The 19,054-nt window shown below is 35.5% G+C and overlaps 1 protein-coding gene across 3 annotated transcripts in view; it reads right to left on the reverse strand.

Moving 5' to 3' along the window:
* Positions 1–19,054, reverse strand: part of Sclt1 (sodium channel and clathrin linker 1) — a 120,912-nt gene that overhangs the window by 84,133 nt on the left and 17,725 nt on the right. Inside the window, exons 3-6 of one of the 3 annotated variants that reach the window (XM_055626154.1) lie at positions 14,506–14,564; positions 13,976–14,045; positions 5,960–6,015; positions 194–329 (exon numbers count right to left, since the gene is read on the reverse strand). In XM_055626154.1, coding sequence (XP_055482129.1) covers positions 194–329; positions 5,960–6,015; positions 13,976–14,045; positions 14,506–14,564 — 321 coding nt within the window. Of the gene's footprint in view, positions 1–193; positions 330–5,959; positions 6,018–13,975; positions 14,046–14,505; positions 14,565–19,054 lie in introns of those variants that run through there. The other 2 variants (XM_055626157.1, XM_055626155.1) reach the window with 2 other exon arrangements.

Below are 19,054 nucleotides of genomic sequence, written 5' to 3' on the forward strand. Positions count from 1 at the left end.
CTGATTTCAGAGCCTTGATTTGGTTACCTCTCTGTAAAGGGCATTGTTATTAATATTGAACTATCTCCTATACCCCTCTGATGAGAAGAGAAAGAAATGATGTAACTGTAATATCAAAACTAAAACAATAAAAAAAGATTACACATTTCTGAAGACTTTAAATTTAGTAATTAAAGAAAAATATGTCACTTACTTGATTGGCTAGTTGCAATTGTTCTTGAAGGTTCCTCACGGTCTCATCATCAGCACAGATGTCATTTCCTATCCCTGTGGCAAAGGGAAGGGCTTCCAATTGCTTTTCAACAGCATCTTTTAATTTACTGTGCAACCTTTGCGATAAGCAGTTAACGTTATACTCATTTTAATAACAGTATAATTACCATTTGGGAGATCATTAAATAAATACGAGTCATACATAATTCTTTATGTGAATACAAGTATGAATATTTTCAAACACATCAAACTGATAATTCAGTTCATCTTACAGACTTAAAAATTCAGAAAAGTAAAAATCAGATGTTTCATCATACTAGATAATAAAATCAATTCAAAGACAGACTTACATATTTGTTATCTATTATATATATGAATTTTTGACATTTTCTTAATTTTTCTGATATTCCTATGCTATGTAATTACTGAACAATTATCGGAAACCCCCCCCCCAAAAAAAAAAAACTTTTAACAACTGGTCTCACACAATTTAAACTAATTTTGTCAACAATTGCAGATGAATTTTAGCTTTGAATTTATTTTCCTTATTTTTTTAATATTGGATTTATATTCTCTTTTCAATCTAGTTGAACATTTCTAATTCTTTCATTCATTATTTCTCACCTCTATCAGTGTATCTTTTTATAATTTAAAATCTTCTATTTGGTTCCATTTTAAAATATTGACAAGGATGGTAAGACTGTGACTTAGTGCAGCCACTATTGAAACTGACAGCAGAAGTATCACATGATCTAGCCCTACCACACCTGGGGCTATTCTGTGGTGGGATCTAAGTCAGTGTACAGTAGATATACTTGCATATCCATGTGTACTGTAGAAATAGTCACAACATCAAAATTGTGGAATCAACCTAGCTATCAGCAGATTACAGGTAGGTATACAGGGAATTTTATTCAGCTACAAGAAACAAAATGGATGGACTCCAAGCTAACCATGACAAATACTGCAGGTTTCCAAATTTCTTACAAAAAAATTAGATTTTAAAGAAATATATGGGACATAAAAATTGGAAAGACTATGTGGGAAGAGGAAGACATTTTCCTGGGTGAGAAAGAACAATGGGAAATGCCCAACACCTAATAGGCGCTCAAATATTTGTGAGTATTTGCTTTCACTGGTCCTGTGACCAAATATCTGACAGTGAACCTGAGGGAAGAACAGTTTACTTCTGGCTCAGACATATCACACTGGGGGAATGCATGCAGCAGGTGGGTGCATGGTCCTGTAAGTATAAGGCTCTGTGCTAAACTCTGAGTACATCAGAGAAAGCAGAGAAATGAACATGGTAGCACTCATCTGGCTTTCTTTATTCAGTCCAGAACTCACGGGATAGTGCTGCTCACACTCACTGTGTCTTCCCTCCTCGGTAACCTCTCTGGAAAAGCCCTCCTATACAAGCCCTTAAGACATATGGATTCTAAATCCAATCAAGTTGAGAATGAAGAGAAATTATGAATGACTACTCCTGCTTCACTTAATATTAACCCAGAAGATACATGGTTCCAGATTTCTGTAGGCAGCTCAATAATGTCCTTAGAGAAGCATAGGCTTTACCATCTTTTCTTTCCTTCGGTCCTGCTGAGTTTCTGGAATCTGAGCTCAAATTAAACAATTGTCTCTAAGTGTATGTGCCCTGGTAAATCAGTCAAGCCCCACTGTACACCTCCACAGTCTCTGGGCAGCACAAACCAGTCCTGATCAGGAACAGGGGCATGAAGTTTGGTAAATAAGTTCAGTCTCTTTCTTAGAAAATGTTTTCATTATTTATCGTTAAGTTACTAGATACTATGCATCCGTACACGATGTCTTAAAATGTATCCCTCCAACATTATGGCACTACACACACTGCATACCCCAAGCCACTGCTAATTTCAATTATTTAGACCTGATCATGTGTATTTTTCTAAAAATATTTCTCTCATAATTTATAAATTATTTCGATTTTGCAATCACTAACTATAACGTGTAACTAAAAGTACAAATTTTCTCTAAAGACATAATTAGCAGAGCTCACTTTAAAACCTGGTAGGATTTTCAAAAATGCCTTAAATAAACTGAGAGTCCATTTTTTCCACTTTCCAACTGCTGCTGTGGCTTGGATATGGTTTGGATATGGCTTCTATCAAGTATGTTGAAATCTGATCTTTTTTTTTTTGTAACATTATTTCAAGGGGTAGAGTCTACAGGAAGTGATAAAATGTGTGGAAGTTAGATATCTTGAGAATGAACTAGGTCTTCTGATTAACAGGAATGAAAATGACTGTTATGAAGTATGCTGGCACACACGTTCATTCTCCACGTGCTTCCACTTCTACTATGCATTTCTCTACCATGATACGGCAGCATGAGACGCTGACCGGAAGCTGAATGATGTTAGTGTCATGTTGCTGGAACTCCAAAACTGTTATAGTCAAAGAAACGTCTTTTCCTTATGAATTACTCAGCATCAGACAATTTTTATAGCAAAAAAAATCTCCACACTCACACCTTTACATTATTTTGAAATAAATAGAGATTTTGAAGGTTAGTTTCAAGATATCACCACACGAAAAGAAGAATATTGTAAACATACATACAAAACAACTAAATGGTTATTATCCTTGTAGCCTAAAATGCCTTGTCTTCCCAGTATATTAAAAAAAAATCAGGCTCAACCGCATATTGGTGATTGAAAAATCACTGTAATATTCTTTAGTAGGATATTAAAAGTCTGTTTAACAATAACTATTTTGAGAAAGAACATTAAAGCTTTAAAAAAAATCCCGATTTAAAAAATACAATGAATAAAAAAAATTAAACCTAATTTAAAAATGTACACTTTAATAAGAATCCATAGTATAACTATAGAGGGTTCTAAAATCAGAAAGGAGAATAAAAACTTTTTAAAGAAATAAAATGATAATATAGTTAAAGTGAAAATATAATTCCATAGGAATGCTATAAAATTCTAAAGAACATGTGCTGGCTAGTTTTTTATTTGTTTGTTGTTTTCTTTTTTTAAGTTAACTTGACACAAGGGTCATCTGGGAAGAGAGAACCTCAAATGAGAAAATGCCTCCATCAGACTAGCCTATAAGCAAACCTGGGAGGCAGCCCATTTTAAGCAGAGCTACCTCTGGCTGGTGGTCCTGAGTTGTGTAAGAAAATAGACTGAGCAAGCATTGGGAAACAAGCCAGTAGGCAGCACTCCTCCAAGGTCTCTAATTCCTGAACCACTTGAATTTCTGTCCTGCTTCCCCTAATGATAAACTGTGAGCTGAGTCAAATAATCTCTTTCCTCTCTTGTTTATCACAGTACTCATGTAAATACAAGTACATTTAAAGTATAGAGGAATACAAACAAAATGTTAAGAGTCCATGCAATCAATGAATTTAGGACTCTGAAACTGCCCTCCCTCTATTTTTGGTTTAGTTACAAGTGAACAACAAAAGATCAAACTTCTACAGTTTTATGTTTCTTAACATTAAATTTTTTGGAATTTAGGACAAAATAAAATATAATATTCTTGATAATCAAGTTTTAAAATTCTAACATGCTGAGAGAAGACATGTTAGTAGACAGACAAAATAAAATAACCATAGGAAAAGACTGAGACTTCACTACTTTAAAACTGTAAGGAAGAAACAGAAAATCCTTTCATTAAGCACATGTCAATCTGGGAATGGACATTTGAAGTACCTGTTATCTAGGATGGGGCAATGGGCAACTGGCACACATGTTTATAGTTGACATTTCTGTACCTATACAGTACCTGAAAGTCTAAAACTATATTTCCAAGATGTCCTCAACGATGGTACTGAAAAGATTAAAATTTTAGCAGAAGGAAGCACTTAAGAAACAAACATATCTTATTAAGAAAAATAAATAATACATAAAAAAATTGGGAAATGAGAAGAATGTTTCATGAAAAAAGTGCATGAAAAATGGCCAAAAATATCAGTATTCAGAAAGTTTAAATTAAGATAACAATGAGAAATCACTTAAGATTGAAAATTATAGTATTTACGAAGTTTGATTAGAATTATTGCTGGAAAAGTATAATTCAATATGAATTCAAAAATACTACTGGTGAGAATGTAAACCAGCTGATACAGCCAAGTTATAAGTGAAGTTGACGTTACATTACAAACCTATAACCTTACAATTTCATCTCTTATAATTTTCATACCCGTGCATGATGAATTAATTTCCAGAATACTGAATGATACAATTTTTACAGTTTTAAAAATGCCAACCTAGACAGTATATTACTAAGTAGAATCAACACAGTATTTACTTTTAGTTGACAAAATGAAGATGGGAACTATAAAGAAATCAACGCATCAGAGTTGGCTACATTTTAAGACTTAAGCTGGTCGTTTCAATCTGTTTGTATCTAATCAGTATGTTTCCTGCTACACATATTATTGCTTGGTAATATTTATAAGGTACTTATGTGCCTATTTGAAGCTATTACTTTATTTCTTACAGTCAGCCCCATGAAATGATCCTCATTTGTCAGTCTATCCACCAAAAACCTTAGTATCAAGCACAAGAATCCTCATTTTGAGTCCTTGGGCCAAGGAGTCCACAGGACACCCCATCCCAACAATACAGAATTGGAAGTTCAGCCTCTACTGCTGAAAACAATATACATTTTGGATACAAAACATGAAGAAACTGAGCTAGAAATAACCTGGAACTTAGTGCTTACAGTACTAGAAGGTGTAAGCTACCAAGGGGGGGGAGAGAACATTAGTCCTATCCAGCTGTGGCACCTATAAATATAACAAAGACCAGCATAACATATTCCTAAAAGTGAAACAGTGGCTCTTCTATGAGTGAGTAACCAACATCTGTCTAATTGGACTTAGGACTTGACTAGGAAGAAATACAGGCCTTGTTAATCTAGGACTGTTAAGGCCATGTAACCTAGAGGAGAACCCATTACTACCACTTTCTCAAACCAGTATCATTTCTAACTCATCCTAAATATTTACCCTTATACCCACAGATAAATGTAGGCCTCAGCTCTCACCAAATAATCTCATCTTTGCAGCAGATAATACTACAGAAAACTACAACTAGTCAAAATGCAGAAAATTGACTATGATGTGCCCAGCCACATTCTATAACATTACCCTTATATCTGAAACTAAGGAAAGAGGAAGCAGAAAGATTAAGAGCCAGAGGCTCAGGATGTCTGCTAAGAGACTGTGTCTTCTAGATACATCAGGAAAGCTACACTCTTGACGCCTCAACAACATGGTAGCCTAAATAAAGAATTGAATGACACCAGTTGACATGACTATATGGATGGGAGAATTCCCACAAGGTTTCACCCTTAGAGCAAGGGCTAATGGCAAGTAAGGATTGCTGAGAGAGGCAAAATTAATGGTTATCCAATACCATGTGGTCATCCCTAAAAATACATATAAGAGCAACACTAAATGAACGCAGCAGATGTATATATACATGTAGATGTATATATATATAAAATATATAAACATTTAACAAAAATACATAAAGAAAAAAATGATTCTTTTATTATTTCCAATTTATAAGCAAAAAAGTTACAACAGAATGAGGTTAAATAACTTGTTTAAAGACACAGATAATGAAGCTAGTAGCCAACAAGAACTCAAGCCCATGAGTAAACACTGTGAACAGTCATATTCTACACATCAAAGAACAAAATTAAAAGTTACCCATAACAAAAAAAAACCCACTAGCTAATTGATTTACCTTTCATTTTCTGTGATGACTGTTTCAAGTTGAAGTTTCATTTCACCCATGTGTTTCTACAGGAATAATAAAACATGGTGTGCTAATTCGTTCTCCAGACAACTAGATCTCCATTTAGTACTCAATTAATATGCAAGCAGTAAGACTTTTTGATATGTAAAGATAAAATTTGTTCATTACTTTTAACAAGCAGAGTAACATATGGATAGTTTAAAAATCTACAAACATAGTAAAACACTCATTTTGAATAGATTATAAATAAATAAAATCATTTTATATAATAATTGAGAAAAATTTAAAAATATATATCCAGGAAAACAAAAGAAGATACACTTTAGTATGATAAAAATACCAGCTGAGCTGATGGTATACACCTTTAATCCCAGCACTGGGGAAGCGGAGGCACGTGGATCTCTGTGAGTTAAAGGCCAGTCTGGTCTACATAGTAAGTTCCAGGACAGATAGGGCTACACAGAGAAACCCTGTTTTGGAAAAACAAAACAAACAAAAAACCAGCTAACTGCTATATCATGAAAAAATTATCTTCATCAATTCACCTATGTAGGGAAGCTCATATCTGTATATATATTCTTTCCTGCTTCAAGAAAATTAAGGTCTTTAGCAATTATTCACTCTTAGCCTCACTACCCTTATTATCTGTACTTTTCTATGGTAAACAGACATGGTCACTGATATACTTAGTTAGCAGGCTAGAAAACTTAAAAACCTACTAACTAAAATACAATGAAGACTATAATCTATACTGCAAAGAGAATGAGATGAAAGTTTCACTGATTTTCTGAGGTAATAAAGAGATCACTCTTTCAAAGGAAAAGAAACAGGGAATGTTAGTAAAAGCAAAATGGCAATATAACAAGTCAGTTTTCAATAAGATGGTGAGTGAATAGCAAGAAGTGGTCATGGAAAAGCATGTTTAAAACAAAGGTGCCACTCAGCTCAAAGTATATCCATCAGTCTTGACTGTGCACTCTGCAGTAAAGAAGAAGAGCCAAGCCTGGAGCAGACCTGGCAAGAGATAAGCGAATAGACAGCTCTCCAAGTCTGATAGTCTCCTACTCAGAGATGCTCAAAGCAGCTTAGCCTAAGAAATCACTAACCACCTTTTAATATAAAGTTGGAATCAAAGCTGAATTTTTTCCAGGCTCCTGCCAGGCAGAATTTCAAGCTAAAATGAATTAATATACTACCGGATAACTAATATTGATCATATTTGCAAAAACAGTCTAACTTAAAAAGTAATACTGTAAATCGTTAATATAGAATATGTGTATAACATATTAAAGAGTTTACAATAAAATACTTGAAAATATTTAATATTACGAGGGAAATATCTACAAAGTACTTCTTTTATCATCAACATTGCCCTACTATACATTTTTTGCAGGGAGGGATTTTTTTCTCATTAATTTATTCATTCATTTTACATCCCCATTGTAGCCCCCTCCCTCCTCTCCTCCTGGTCCCATCCTCTTCTCTTTTTTCCATCTCCCCTTTTTCTCAGGAAAGAGAGCATGCCCTGGCACTTGCCACTCCTTCCACTGAGGTCAGACAAGGCAGCCCAGCTGGGGGACAGTGATCCAAAAGTGGGGAACTGCATCTATGTCAGAGATAGACCCCACTAATTGCTAGGGACCCTCATGAAGACCAAGCAGGCATCAGCTATATTTATGCAGTAGGTCTAGTCCACACATGCTCTTTTGGCTGATGGTTCAGTATCTGAACATCAATGAGTCGACGTTAGTTGACTCTTTTGATCTTCTTGTGGAGTTCTTGTCCCCTATAGTTCCCTTTAACCTTCCCCTAATTCTTCCATAAGACTCCCTGAGCTCTGCCTAATGTTTATCTGTATGTTTCAACATCTCTTTTAATCTGTTACTCAGCAGAGTCTCTCAAAAGGGCAGTTAATGTTAGGCTCCTGTCTGAAAGCATAGCAGAGTACCATTAATAGTGATGGGGTTTAGTTCTCAGGTTGGGCCAGTCATTAGCTGGCCATTCCCTCAATCTCTGCTCCTTTTTTTTTTTTTTTTTTTTTTTTTTTTTTTTTTTTTTTTTTTTTTTTATCACTGCACATCTTAATGGCAGGGTAAACTTGTGGTCAAAGGGTGGGTTGGTGTTACCCTCCCTCCACTGGAAGTCCTGCCTGGCTACAGATGGCCACTTCAGTCTCCGTATCCCCTGCTGCTAGGAGTCTCAGGCTGAGTCATCCCCATAACTCCTCAACCCCTTTTCATTTCTGATTTTGTTGACTTGGATATAATCACTCTGCCTTTCAGTTAATTTAGCTCAGGGTTTTTCTATCTTGTTGATTTTCTCAAAGAACCAGCTTTTAGTTTAATTAATTCTTTGTATTGCTCTCTTTGTTTAGAAGTAATTAATTTCCACCCTGAGTTTGATTATTTCCTGCTGTCTATTCCTCTTTGGTGTATTTGCTTATTTTTGTTCTAGAGTTTTCAGATGTGCTGTTAAGTTGCTAGTACGAAATTTCTTTAATTTCTTTATGACGGCACTTAGTGCAATGAACTTTCCTCTTAGCACAGCCTTCCTTGTATCCCATAAGTTTGACTATGTTGTGCCTTCATTTTCATTGAATTCTAGAAAGTCTTTAATTTCTTTATTTCTTCCCTGACCCCGTGGTCACTGAGTAGAGAGTTGTTCAGTTTCCACACGTTTCTAGGCTTTCTGTTGTTGTTGAGGTACAGCTTTAGTCCATGGTAGTCTGATAAACTATAAGGGGGTTACAAAGGGGTTATTTCAATCTTTTTATATCTGTTGAGGCCTACTTTGTGACTGAGTATATGGTCAGTTTTGAAAAAGGTTCTGTGTGCTGCTGAGAAGGTAGGTTCTTTTGTGTTTGGGTAAAATGTTCTGCAGATATGTTAGGTCCATTTTATTGATGTTACTTAGTTTTAATATCTCTGCTTAGTTTCCATCTGGATGACCTTGCCATCATTGAGAGAGGGGTGTTGACTAATCATAGTCTCCCATGATTAATGTGTGGGGTTAGATGTGTGATTTAAGCTTTAGTAATGCTTCGTTTATGAATGTGGGTGCCCTTTCATTTGGGACATAGATGTTGGGACTTGAGAATCTTGGTGGATTTTTCCTTTGATGAGTATGAAGTGTCCTGTCCCAAGTCTATTTTACTATATATTAGAATGGCTACTCCTTCTTACTTCTTAGGTCTGTTAGCTTGGAAAGCCTTTTCCTAGTGCTTTCCTCTGAGGTAATGTCTCTCTTTGTTGTTGAGATATGTTTCTTATACACAGCAGAATGATGGATCCTGTTTCACATCCACTCTGTTAGCCTGTGTCTTTTTCTAAGGGAACTGAGTCCACTGAAGTTAAGAGATATTAATGCCCAGTGATGGTTGGTTTCTGTAATTTTGATGTTGGTGGTTGTAAGGTGTGTTTCCCTTCTTTGGTTCTGCCTGTGTAAAATTATTTATTTCCTGTGTTTTCTTAGGTGTAGTTACCCTCCTTGTATTGGAGTTTTCCTTCTAATATCCTCTGTAGGGCTAGGTTAGTGGAAAGATATTGTTTAAATTTGGTTTTGCCATGGAATATCTAGTTTTCTCCACCTATGGTAGTTGAAAGTTTTGCTGGATATATTAGTCTGGCCTGGCATCTCTGTATAGATTTGCCTTTATATATTAGCCCTTATCGCTTGTAGCTGTTAATATTCTGTACATTTAGTGTTTTGATTACTATGTGCCAGGACAATTTTCTTTTTTGGTACAATCCATTTGGTGTCCTGTAAGCTTCTTGTATGTTCACAGGTATCTCTTTAGGTTAGGGAAATTTTGACCTATAATTTTTTAAAATTATTTTAATTTTTTTTGTTTTTCAAGACAGGGATTCTCCGTGTAGCCTTGGCTGTTCTGGATTCTCTTTGTAGAATAGGCTGGTCTTGAACTCAGAGATCCACGTGCCTCTGACTCCTTGAGTGCTAGGATTACAGGCGTGAGCCAGTATGCCCGGCTTTCTTCTATAATTTTGTTGAAGATATTTTCTGGGTCTTTAAGCTGGGAATTTTCTTCTAGTCTTATTACTCTTAGGTTTGGTCTTTTCATAGTGTCCCAAATTTCCTGGATGTTTTGTGTTAGAAACTTTTTAGATTTAGCATTTTCCTTGGCTGATGTATCTTTCCATTGTATCTTGTATGCCTGAAATTCTTTTTCTCTATCTCTTCTATTTTGTTAATGATGCTTATGTCTGCAGTTCCTACTCTCTTTCTTAGGTTTTCCATCTTCAGCATTCCCTCAGTTTGTGTTTTCTTTATTGCTTCTATTTCCATTTCCAGGTCTTAAAGAGTTTTATTCATTTCCTTCTCTTGTTTGTTTGTATTTTCCTATATTTCTTTAAGGGATTTATTCATTTCCTTCACCTGTTTGATTGTATTTGTGAATTTCTTTAAGGCATTTATTCATTTCCTATTCAAAGGCCTCTATCATTTTCATAATATTAAAGGTTGTTTTCTTGCACTTCAGATGTTTTAGGATATCCAGGGCATGTTGTAGTAAGATAGGTGGGTTCTGATGGTGCCATACTGCCCTGGGTTTTTGTTGAGGGTGTTCTTATACTGTCTTTTAGCCATGTGTTTGTTCTGGTGTTTGCAGGACTGGTGGTTCCTGATGGCAGTGGGCCTCTGGGATTGCAGGTTGGCACTGATGCCTATAGGCCTCTGGCAATCCGTGATGGCTGCCTGCCTCTAGTAGTCCCTGTTGGCTGATGGCCTCTGGGATTGCAGGTAGGGCTGTGGCCTGGAAACTGGCCCACAGAGGGCATGGTGTAGACTACATGGCTGCAGGGTTTGCCCAGAACGACCTGGTTGGTACTCCCTGATGGTTGCTGCCTCTGGGGTTGCAGGTAGAGCTGGTGTGTGGGAAATGACACATGGAAGGTAAGGGGCAGACCTCACCATTGTTGGGTTTGCTCAAAGAAACCCCAAAGGCAAGGAATTGGGGGTGGGATCTCCCCTGGTGGTTCTTGATGGCTGCTGGCCTCGAGGATGGCAGGTAGAACTGGGGCCTAGGAAATTGCATGTGGAACGCACGAGGCAGACCTCACCACTTGTGGGGCTCGATTTTATACACAGAATTACAGCATGCTTTTACCGATTTGAAGGAATACTATTTCTTGTTCATGCCTGTCTTTCAATGTGTTAGATTCTGTTTGCTCATTGATTTTTTTGAGAGACGGTCTCTCTATAAAACCCTGGTTTTCCTAAAACTTTCTATGTAGTTCAGGTTGGCCTCTAACCCACAGAAGTCTACCCATGATTTCTGAGTGCTGGGGTTAAAGGCACATACCACTGTGCTTAGGTACATCTGTAATTCCTAAAAATTAGCTGTACTTATTAATTATATCTAAGTGAGTACAGATATGCTATTCTTAGAAGTAGATATTAACATCCCTTTTTTTTCTCTCTCTAAAAAAAAAGCAACATATATTGCTATCACTGAAGACTCTTGGGCTTTCTAGTATAGCTCCTTCCTGTAACTAATTCAGTAATCACATCAAATGAGAAATTGAAGCTAAGCACTTTGGTAAAAATAGTTCATTAAAGAGACACAGGTTCAGATAGGTTATAAGAGGTTTAAAAGAGTTTAATTTCCAGGCAACTAGCTATTTCTGGAACAACAATCGAAGTACACAATATATCATCATACAATTCAGAGAGTGAATTTAGCAGGAACTTTAGCTTTGGTAGTCATAAAACTAAAAACAAAACACTATTTATACAAAAAAGATTTTGTTGTTCTTTAATTGCCCATCAGGATTGTTGTGATTGGCTTAAGCTTAAATGGACAGAATCTAAAAAATACATCATAAAGAACAGGAAATAAATTAACTTAAAACTTATTTCATGATAATACAGAATCTGGCTGTACACCTTCACTTTATAAAGGAATAAACTTGAAAATGAAAGTTAACATAATTCTTTATGCAAAGAAAATATTTAACTTCATTCTTAGGATGTAAGCATTGTTTTCCTCTTTGTAAAGGTACATAGCACTGTTAATTAAAAAGTTAATACTATAAAAGTTGTTAAGCTAACTGTCTCTCTTGTTCCCACAAGGCATAGGATTCACTAGATATTCAAAGGCGTATACTATGGTTATATTGAAAGCTTATGTTCAGAGGTGGGAACTTGAGAGGAGATTGTACTATAAGGGCTCTAATTTATCAACAAATTAATCCATAGCTTAATGAGTAATTTAGAGACACATCCTAGTTTGCACACACAGGTCACCAGAGATATGCCTTCAAAAGATTTATTTTGTCATAGCACCCCTTTTCTTCTTTGCTTCCCAGAAACCATGAAGTGTGCGGCCTCTGTTACCATGTTCTCCAGCTACCATGATATTCTGTCTCTCCTCAGGACCAAAGAAATAGAGGCAGATATCCTGGATTGAAACCATTTGCCAAACTCCACCTTCCTTCCTTTAAGGTGATTTCTCTCAGGTATTTTGTCAGAGAGATGGAAAGCCATCTAAGCCTACAATGTATATACTTTAAAGCACAGCACAGAATCTCTTCTTGTCCATTCATTAAGAGATAGACAGCCAGGTGGTGGTGGTGGTGCATACCCTTAACCCTAGCACTCTGGAGGCACATCAATTTCTGTGACTTTGAGGCCAGCCTGGTCTACAGAGTTCTAGGACAGCCAGGGCTACAAAGAGAAAGCCTGTCTCTCGAAAAACCATAAAAGAAAAAGAAAAGACAATAGGCTAGAATCTGTCATTCCCACAGCATCTCCGAGAAAATCAGGCTGAGGGGGTCCTGACTTTTTATACAGGATTATTATACACTTGCACCAGATTAAATCTGTTTCTTTACAATTACTAGTATATTCAATCTCTAACAAAGAGCAGTCACTGTCAGTGGTGGGCTTAGCTAGAGACATGGAAATTCTAACTGAGAAATACTTCTAAATACTTATTTGCTGTTTGTATTTCCTTTTTTTTTTTTTTTTTGTGAACTGTCCATTAATTTATTGGAAGCTTTGTTTTTTAGTGTTTAATTTTTAAATTCTTTGTATATTCTGAAAGAAGGAAGCAGCAACAGCAGCTTTAAGAAAGGGCAGTGGGTAAGACAACAATAACAGAAAGGAAACACTGGGGCCAAAGGGTACAGCCTGGAAAAGAGAGTTAAGGAAAAGTGGAAGTACATATGGAAGGGAAGGTAAAAGGGATCAGGAAAATTAAAGTATGCAGGAAACCCCATATGAAAACACATTACATTGTAAGCTAATTTTTAAAATAAAATGTCTTTTAAAATTAAAATATTTATATATTTTTATCCTGGTATCAAAAAATTTGGAAGGAAATGTAAAAGACATTTATTTCAAACTCTAGAAACACATTATAAATATCAGTTATGCTCTAAAAATTTTGCTAACTGAAAATAACAACACTATATTATTTTAGTTTTCCATGAGCCTAATCTCAGAAGCCCAGAGGCTGAGATCTGTCTACACAGATCTTCCTAAATGTACTTCATTTATTCTTAAAATAAACTTCCAGTAGTAACAGAAAATAAAATCTGCTATAACCTAAGCCTATGTTGGAAGTAGGTTAATAATACCTCATCTAAAAGACATAAAGACACCTATGTCTTTAGACAGAAAACAGAAATAGCATCTGAAAATGAGGAATACCATTCTGCAAATAATGACAAATGTGGTTAGAATAAAAGTAAGGTTTGAAAGGCTCTGAGACAGCTCTGAGCACAGAGATACAGCAAATAATAATGCCATCAGGAGACAGCTCCAAACTGTCAGATTCCAAACTCTGCCTCTGCCAGAGAGCAAGAACAAGGGACTACTGGATTAAAAAAAACAAAACAAAACAAAAAAAAAAAAACAAAAAACAAACAAACAAACAAAAAAAACTAAAGATAATGTTTAAAGATACACATTTACAGATGAATGAGACTTTCATATTTTTATCTCATAGTAAAACCTTACAAAAGCTTAGTGTTTATGACATCATACCTGGTAATAGGTCAGCTGCCTGTTTAGCTCTTCTAGATGTTTCTCATACTCAGCAATAAGAGGAAAAGAACTAAAGGCGAATACAGAATTAAAAAACAGCATAGTAAATTAAGCATGAAACAAGTACAATAAATCTCAAAATAAAAAACTGTGTTTAATAGAAACCAATACTTTGGGGTTTTTTTCCTTAGACTCTTGGCACAAGTTGTATTTTAGACCAAAATTTCTTGAGAAGGCTTTAGTACTAGAAGATGACAAATAGCTTCTCTGGTTTCCACCTGGCAAAGCTCACTTTCCACAGGGTTTACTTGTAAGAAATCAAAGATGTTCCCAAATATTATCAAGTATCTTGGGGGACAAATACGATCATCCTCCAGTATAATTCAGTCTTTATGAATATTTTTATCAACTCAATAGCAAGTAGTTTATACTTACACAGAAGACCATAAAGTCAACATTCCTAGACTAAAGGAACTCTTTAAAAATGATCAAGTAATTGAACAAATAATATGTATCTGGTAATACTTTACCTTTGGTCATCTACTGAGTTTACTAGTGTGTCACCTCTGCCTCCTTTGGACACGCTGTTCTATAACAACAAAAATAATAAGCTTTTAAAAATGTTTTCTTACATTATTCTAGCTGAAATTGAAACTTAATTAAAATTAAACATCATTAAAATGTTTATAACTATAAAATCTATCAATATAATTCAAAAGGAAGAAAATTTGCTACTGAAATGCTTTTGGTAAAATTAACCATACATGATAAAAAATTGGCCAATTAAAACTATGAAGAATTGTCTCTTTGATGAAAATATCTACCAGTGATGAACACTAATTATTACCTGTGGTGACAACGGACGCTTACATTATGTTCAGTAACAATACAAGGCTGCTTAATATCACTGTTTAAGTTATGGCCAACAGGATGTAAAGGAAGGTTTAAAGGCTACAGAGCAGCATGTGACATGATTATTTTAACATTTACCTAGAAATCACCATATAATACAATAAATGGTACGGTAAACTAGAGAACACACTAAGTCCTAGATAGAAGATCACACTAAAAAAAAAAAAAAAAAGTGCAGTAATTTCTCAAACACTAAAAGTCATTTTCCCTTTATCTTCCTTGAAAGTGATTTGGGCACTTTATCTTTCTGAATAGCCAATCTTTTCACTTTTGTGATTTTTTCTGATTTACATTGAAATTTCATTATTCCAGTTCTACTTCCTTTCTTTTACTGAGTTTATTTTGCTCTTTTTCTACAGTTTCTACATTAAATGCATACAAATAAGGAAGTACATTTCCCTTTAAATGCTGCTTCAGTTCCCAATGTATGAGTTTTAAAAGTATTTATTAATCGTTTTTGTCCTTTTTTTGTTAGAAAACTGTAGATTTACACGAAATTGTAGAAAATAGACAACTTTTCCCAAAGAAAATATTTTGTTAAGTCACAATATAACGTACAGCTATTTTTTTAATTTAAGATGGGATGGCTGATAGTCTCATCCAAGGTTGAGACTGATGTAAGCTGAAAATGCATTTAACACACTACCCTATAAAACAAGGTGGCTCACAACACAGAACCTACAGTTTGTTCACGCTTGTGATATAACTAGCTGAGAGGAGAGGCTCACTGCTGCTGCCCATCACCATGGGAGAGCACTTTAACACATATTAATTCAAGAAAAGATATGAATGTGCATCGCTTTCATGTCATCAAAAGCTGAAAAATACTTTATCAAACCATTATGGGATGCGGAGACCTTCAGTACAATGCCTTAGCCAAGACAGACATAAGACATATGTGATAAGAAAGTTTTCATGAGCCAAGGATCCCTCAGTGCTCCTTTTAGCCACACTATCTTTCTATTATCCTTCCTTATACTCAAAAACAGGCAACCACTACTCTGTTATAGGTATACATTTTTTTTTTTTCATTTTAAGACTTTTAACATGAATATAATCTCTTAGGACTGGCTTTTTCCCCTCAGTACAATGTCCTGGCTATCTGGGAACACATTTTACTCTGTAGCCTAGGTTGGCCTCAAACACACAAGATCCTCTTAACTTTCTTAGTGCTGGATTACAGGTTAAAGTCTCCATACCCAGCTAACTCACCACCTTCTACTGCCCAACAACAGTGTATATAATATTACAAGTATATACTATACACTAAGTCTTTTAAGTAAGTGCTTCTTACTGATCCACTCTCTCACCTGTATATAGGTTTGTGTGTGTGTGTGTGTGTGTGTGTGTGTGTGTGTGTGTGTGCATGCCTGTGTGTGGGTGTGTAAACATGAGTTGTCATCTGCAATAGAGGCTCAGGAGCACAAAATTTAATGGTAAATACATATTTTCTGTTCAAGTAACTGAATGATTTACCAAAATGGCTATAACATTTACAAATTTTCATCAACAATGCATGGCTCCATTAGTCCATTTCCATTACTACAAAAGAATTTCGGAGGTTGTATACTGTCTGAAGAAAGGAGGTTCAATTAGCTCACAGTTTTTAAGGTTCAAGAGCATGATGCGAGTTTCTGTTGTGCTCCAGCAAGTACCTTCCTGGCTTCACTACAACATGGCTGATGGCATCATGCAGAATCACATGCAAAAGTGAAGGATAACACTGTGAGACAAGAAGCCAAAGAGGGATTCAGAGATTAGGCTTCCTCTTTTCTAACAACTCTCTTTTGTAATAACTCTCAGGAGACCAACTAAACTCACTCACTCCTAGAGATTAGCATGAATCCCTTCTTTGTAGGCACTTCCCACTTGGTTCTACCTCTTCAGAACATTGTCACAGCAAAGACCAAGCCTCCACTATATGAACCTTTAGGGGAAAGAATCCACGTAATAGCATTTGACATCGCCACTCTTTTGTTTTTAGCCACTGTGTGAAATATTTAGTGATACTTCACTCTGTTTTTAAAATTTACTAAATGACTGTGGGTAGCTGAATAATGACCATATATTTACATCCAAATCACAATATATTATTATTAATGGCAGAGATACCATGCTTACATTAGATCTCCAGAATTTGCTGTCTTGTTATTGAGTTTGTGTTCTGACTAATATTTTGTTCTTCTTACTTTCTTACCACTAGGCTATATAGTCTACCTTTTGTATAACACAGATAATTGTGACAGATTAAACTACAAGTAAGGATGGCTTCTACTGAGACTCTTCTACATAAGAGACCAGCCTAGATGACCCTATAGATAAAGACCTAAATATAAGGTAACCACGAAAAACTGGAGCTATCTCTGGGTGACTATGATAGTGTTAACTTTATGTCATGGTAAAGGTATAAGCCAGTCTTGTAAATATGAGAAATGAGGGAGAACAGTCTAACTAATAACTAGCAAAATACTTGCAAGGTCAATGATGGCTATGTTGGCCAGGGCCAACATCTAACAGGCAGCAAAGGCCAGAAGCTAGCAAATCTGAGGGCAAGGGCTATCCTAACTGGGTGGACAGCATATGAACGATATGATTATTTCATGTGCTGGACCAGTGGCACATGGCAAAATAGAGCCTCCACTGGCTTGGCCTGAGAGAAAAGAGAGAATAGAAACTAAAGAATCTCACTCACAGCAGTTATCTTGGTGTCTGCTCAGTTTCTGCTGAAGCTCTATAAATATCTCTAGACAAGAAAAGTCAATGATTTCCTCTCCTTTCTCCTTTCCACCTACATAGGATATTTTTGCCTTCCCTTTAATGTTAACCTATGTGTGCTCTTTTAAGCCACACTGATGTCTTATAAACATCATTGAGTTGCTTTCTGTCATGTGACTAGAGAATTTATTTCCTTCATAAGTTATTATTGTCAATACTACTAATGCAATCTTACTGTTTTCTGTTTTAGTTCCTTTGTTCTTACCTTCTTTTGCTCTTTCACTGTGATTGATGATTTCTATAAATAGTATGCTTGTATTCTTTTCTGTATCATGTGTATCTAAGTGTTTTTGCTTTGTTATTGAGCATGCAGCATAGATAAAACATCTCAAACTTGTAACAGAGGAAGCTGACTATAACCCAACTTTTGTAATGATGTACAAAAAGTTTATAGTGTTATTCTCTCCTGATACAAAGTATTGTTTTTGTGTCTATTCTTTATAAAGTAATCATAGTTAAAGTTAAATTTAGCATTTCTGCATTTTAAGCTCTGTATAAGAAAAGTGACCTAATAAACACAATAGTGGCAATAATAGAATTCTTGTATGTCAGCTTTATTACCTTAGTTCAAGATGGTAAAAACTAGCACTATTTTACTTCAGCTTAATGAACTATCTTTAGCATTTGTTGTAGTTTGAGGATTATGAAGTTTCTCAGCTATTCTACTCAATTCAATTCATTTTATGTGTATGAGTGCTCTATCTGCATGTACACCTGCATGCCAGAAGAAGGCATCAGATCACATTGTATAGATGGTTGTGAGCCACCATGTGGTTGCTGGAAATTGAACTCAGGACCTCAGGAAGAACAGACAGTGCTCTTAACTGCTGAGACATTTCTCTAGCCCTTCTCAGCTTTTCTGTATCACTCTCTGATTTCTAAAGAGTTTTGACAGGTAAAACTTTTTGGTTGAGTCTTGTTCTGTTCTTGAAATAAGCCATCCCACTCTCATTTGCCTTGTAGGAAATTCACTGATAATGTTGTGAAGTTTAGCTTGTATATGGCGAGTCATTTTTCAGTGCTCCTGCTTTCAAAATTCTTTGAACACAAAATTTCCTCAACACTTGATTACAACATGTCTTGAATAAACCATTCTTGGGGTTGAAACTATTTTAAAAACCTATGATCCTGGAGAAAGCTAGATTTCTCCCAAGAGTTGTGTAAGTTTTCATTATTTCTTTAAGTAAGTTGTGTAGTTTTTTTTTTTTTTTTATAAAAATCCTCCTCCTGAGACTCTCAGAAATTTGCATATTATTTTTCTTGCTTCTGTCGCATGTTCTCAAGTCTACAGATTACTTCTTCTGTTTCAAATCTGATATTGAGGATTTACTGCATTTAAAAAAAAAATCTTATGCATTATAGCTCTTACCTCTAAAACTTTCACCTTGTATT

The sequence above is a fragment of the Psammomys obesus genome, unplaced genomic scaffold, assembly GCF_907164565.1.
Source record: "Psammomys obesus unplaced genomic scaffold, mPsaObe1.curated_primary_1811, whole genome shotgun sequence".
Lineage (NCBI taxonomy): Eukaryota > Metazoa > Chordata > Mammalia > Rodentia > Muridae > Psammomys > Psammomys obesus.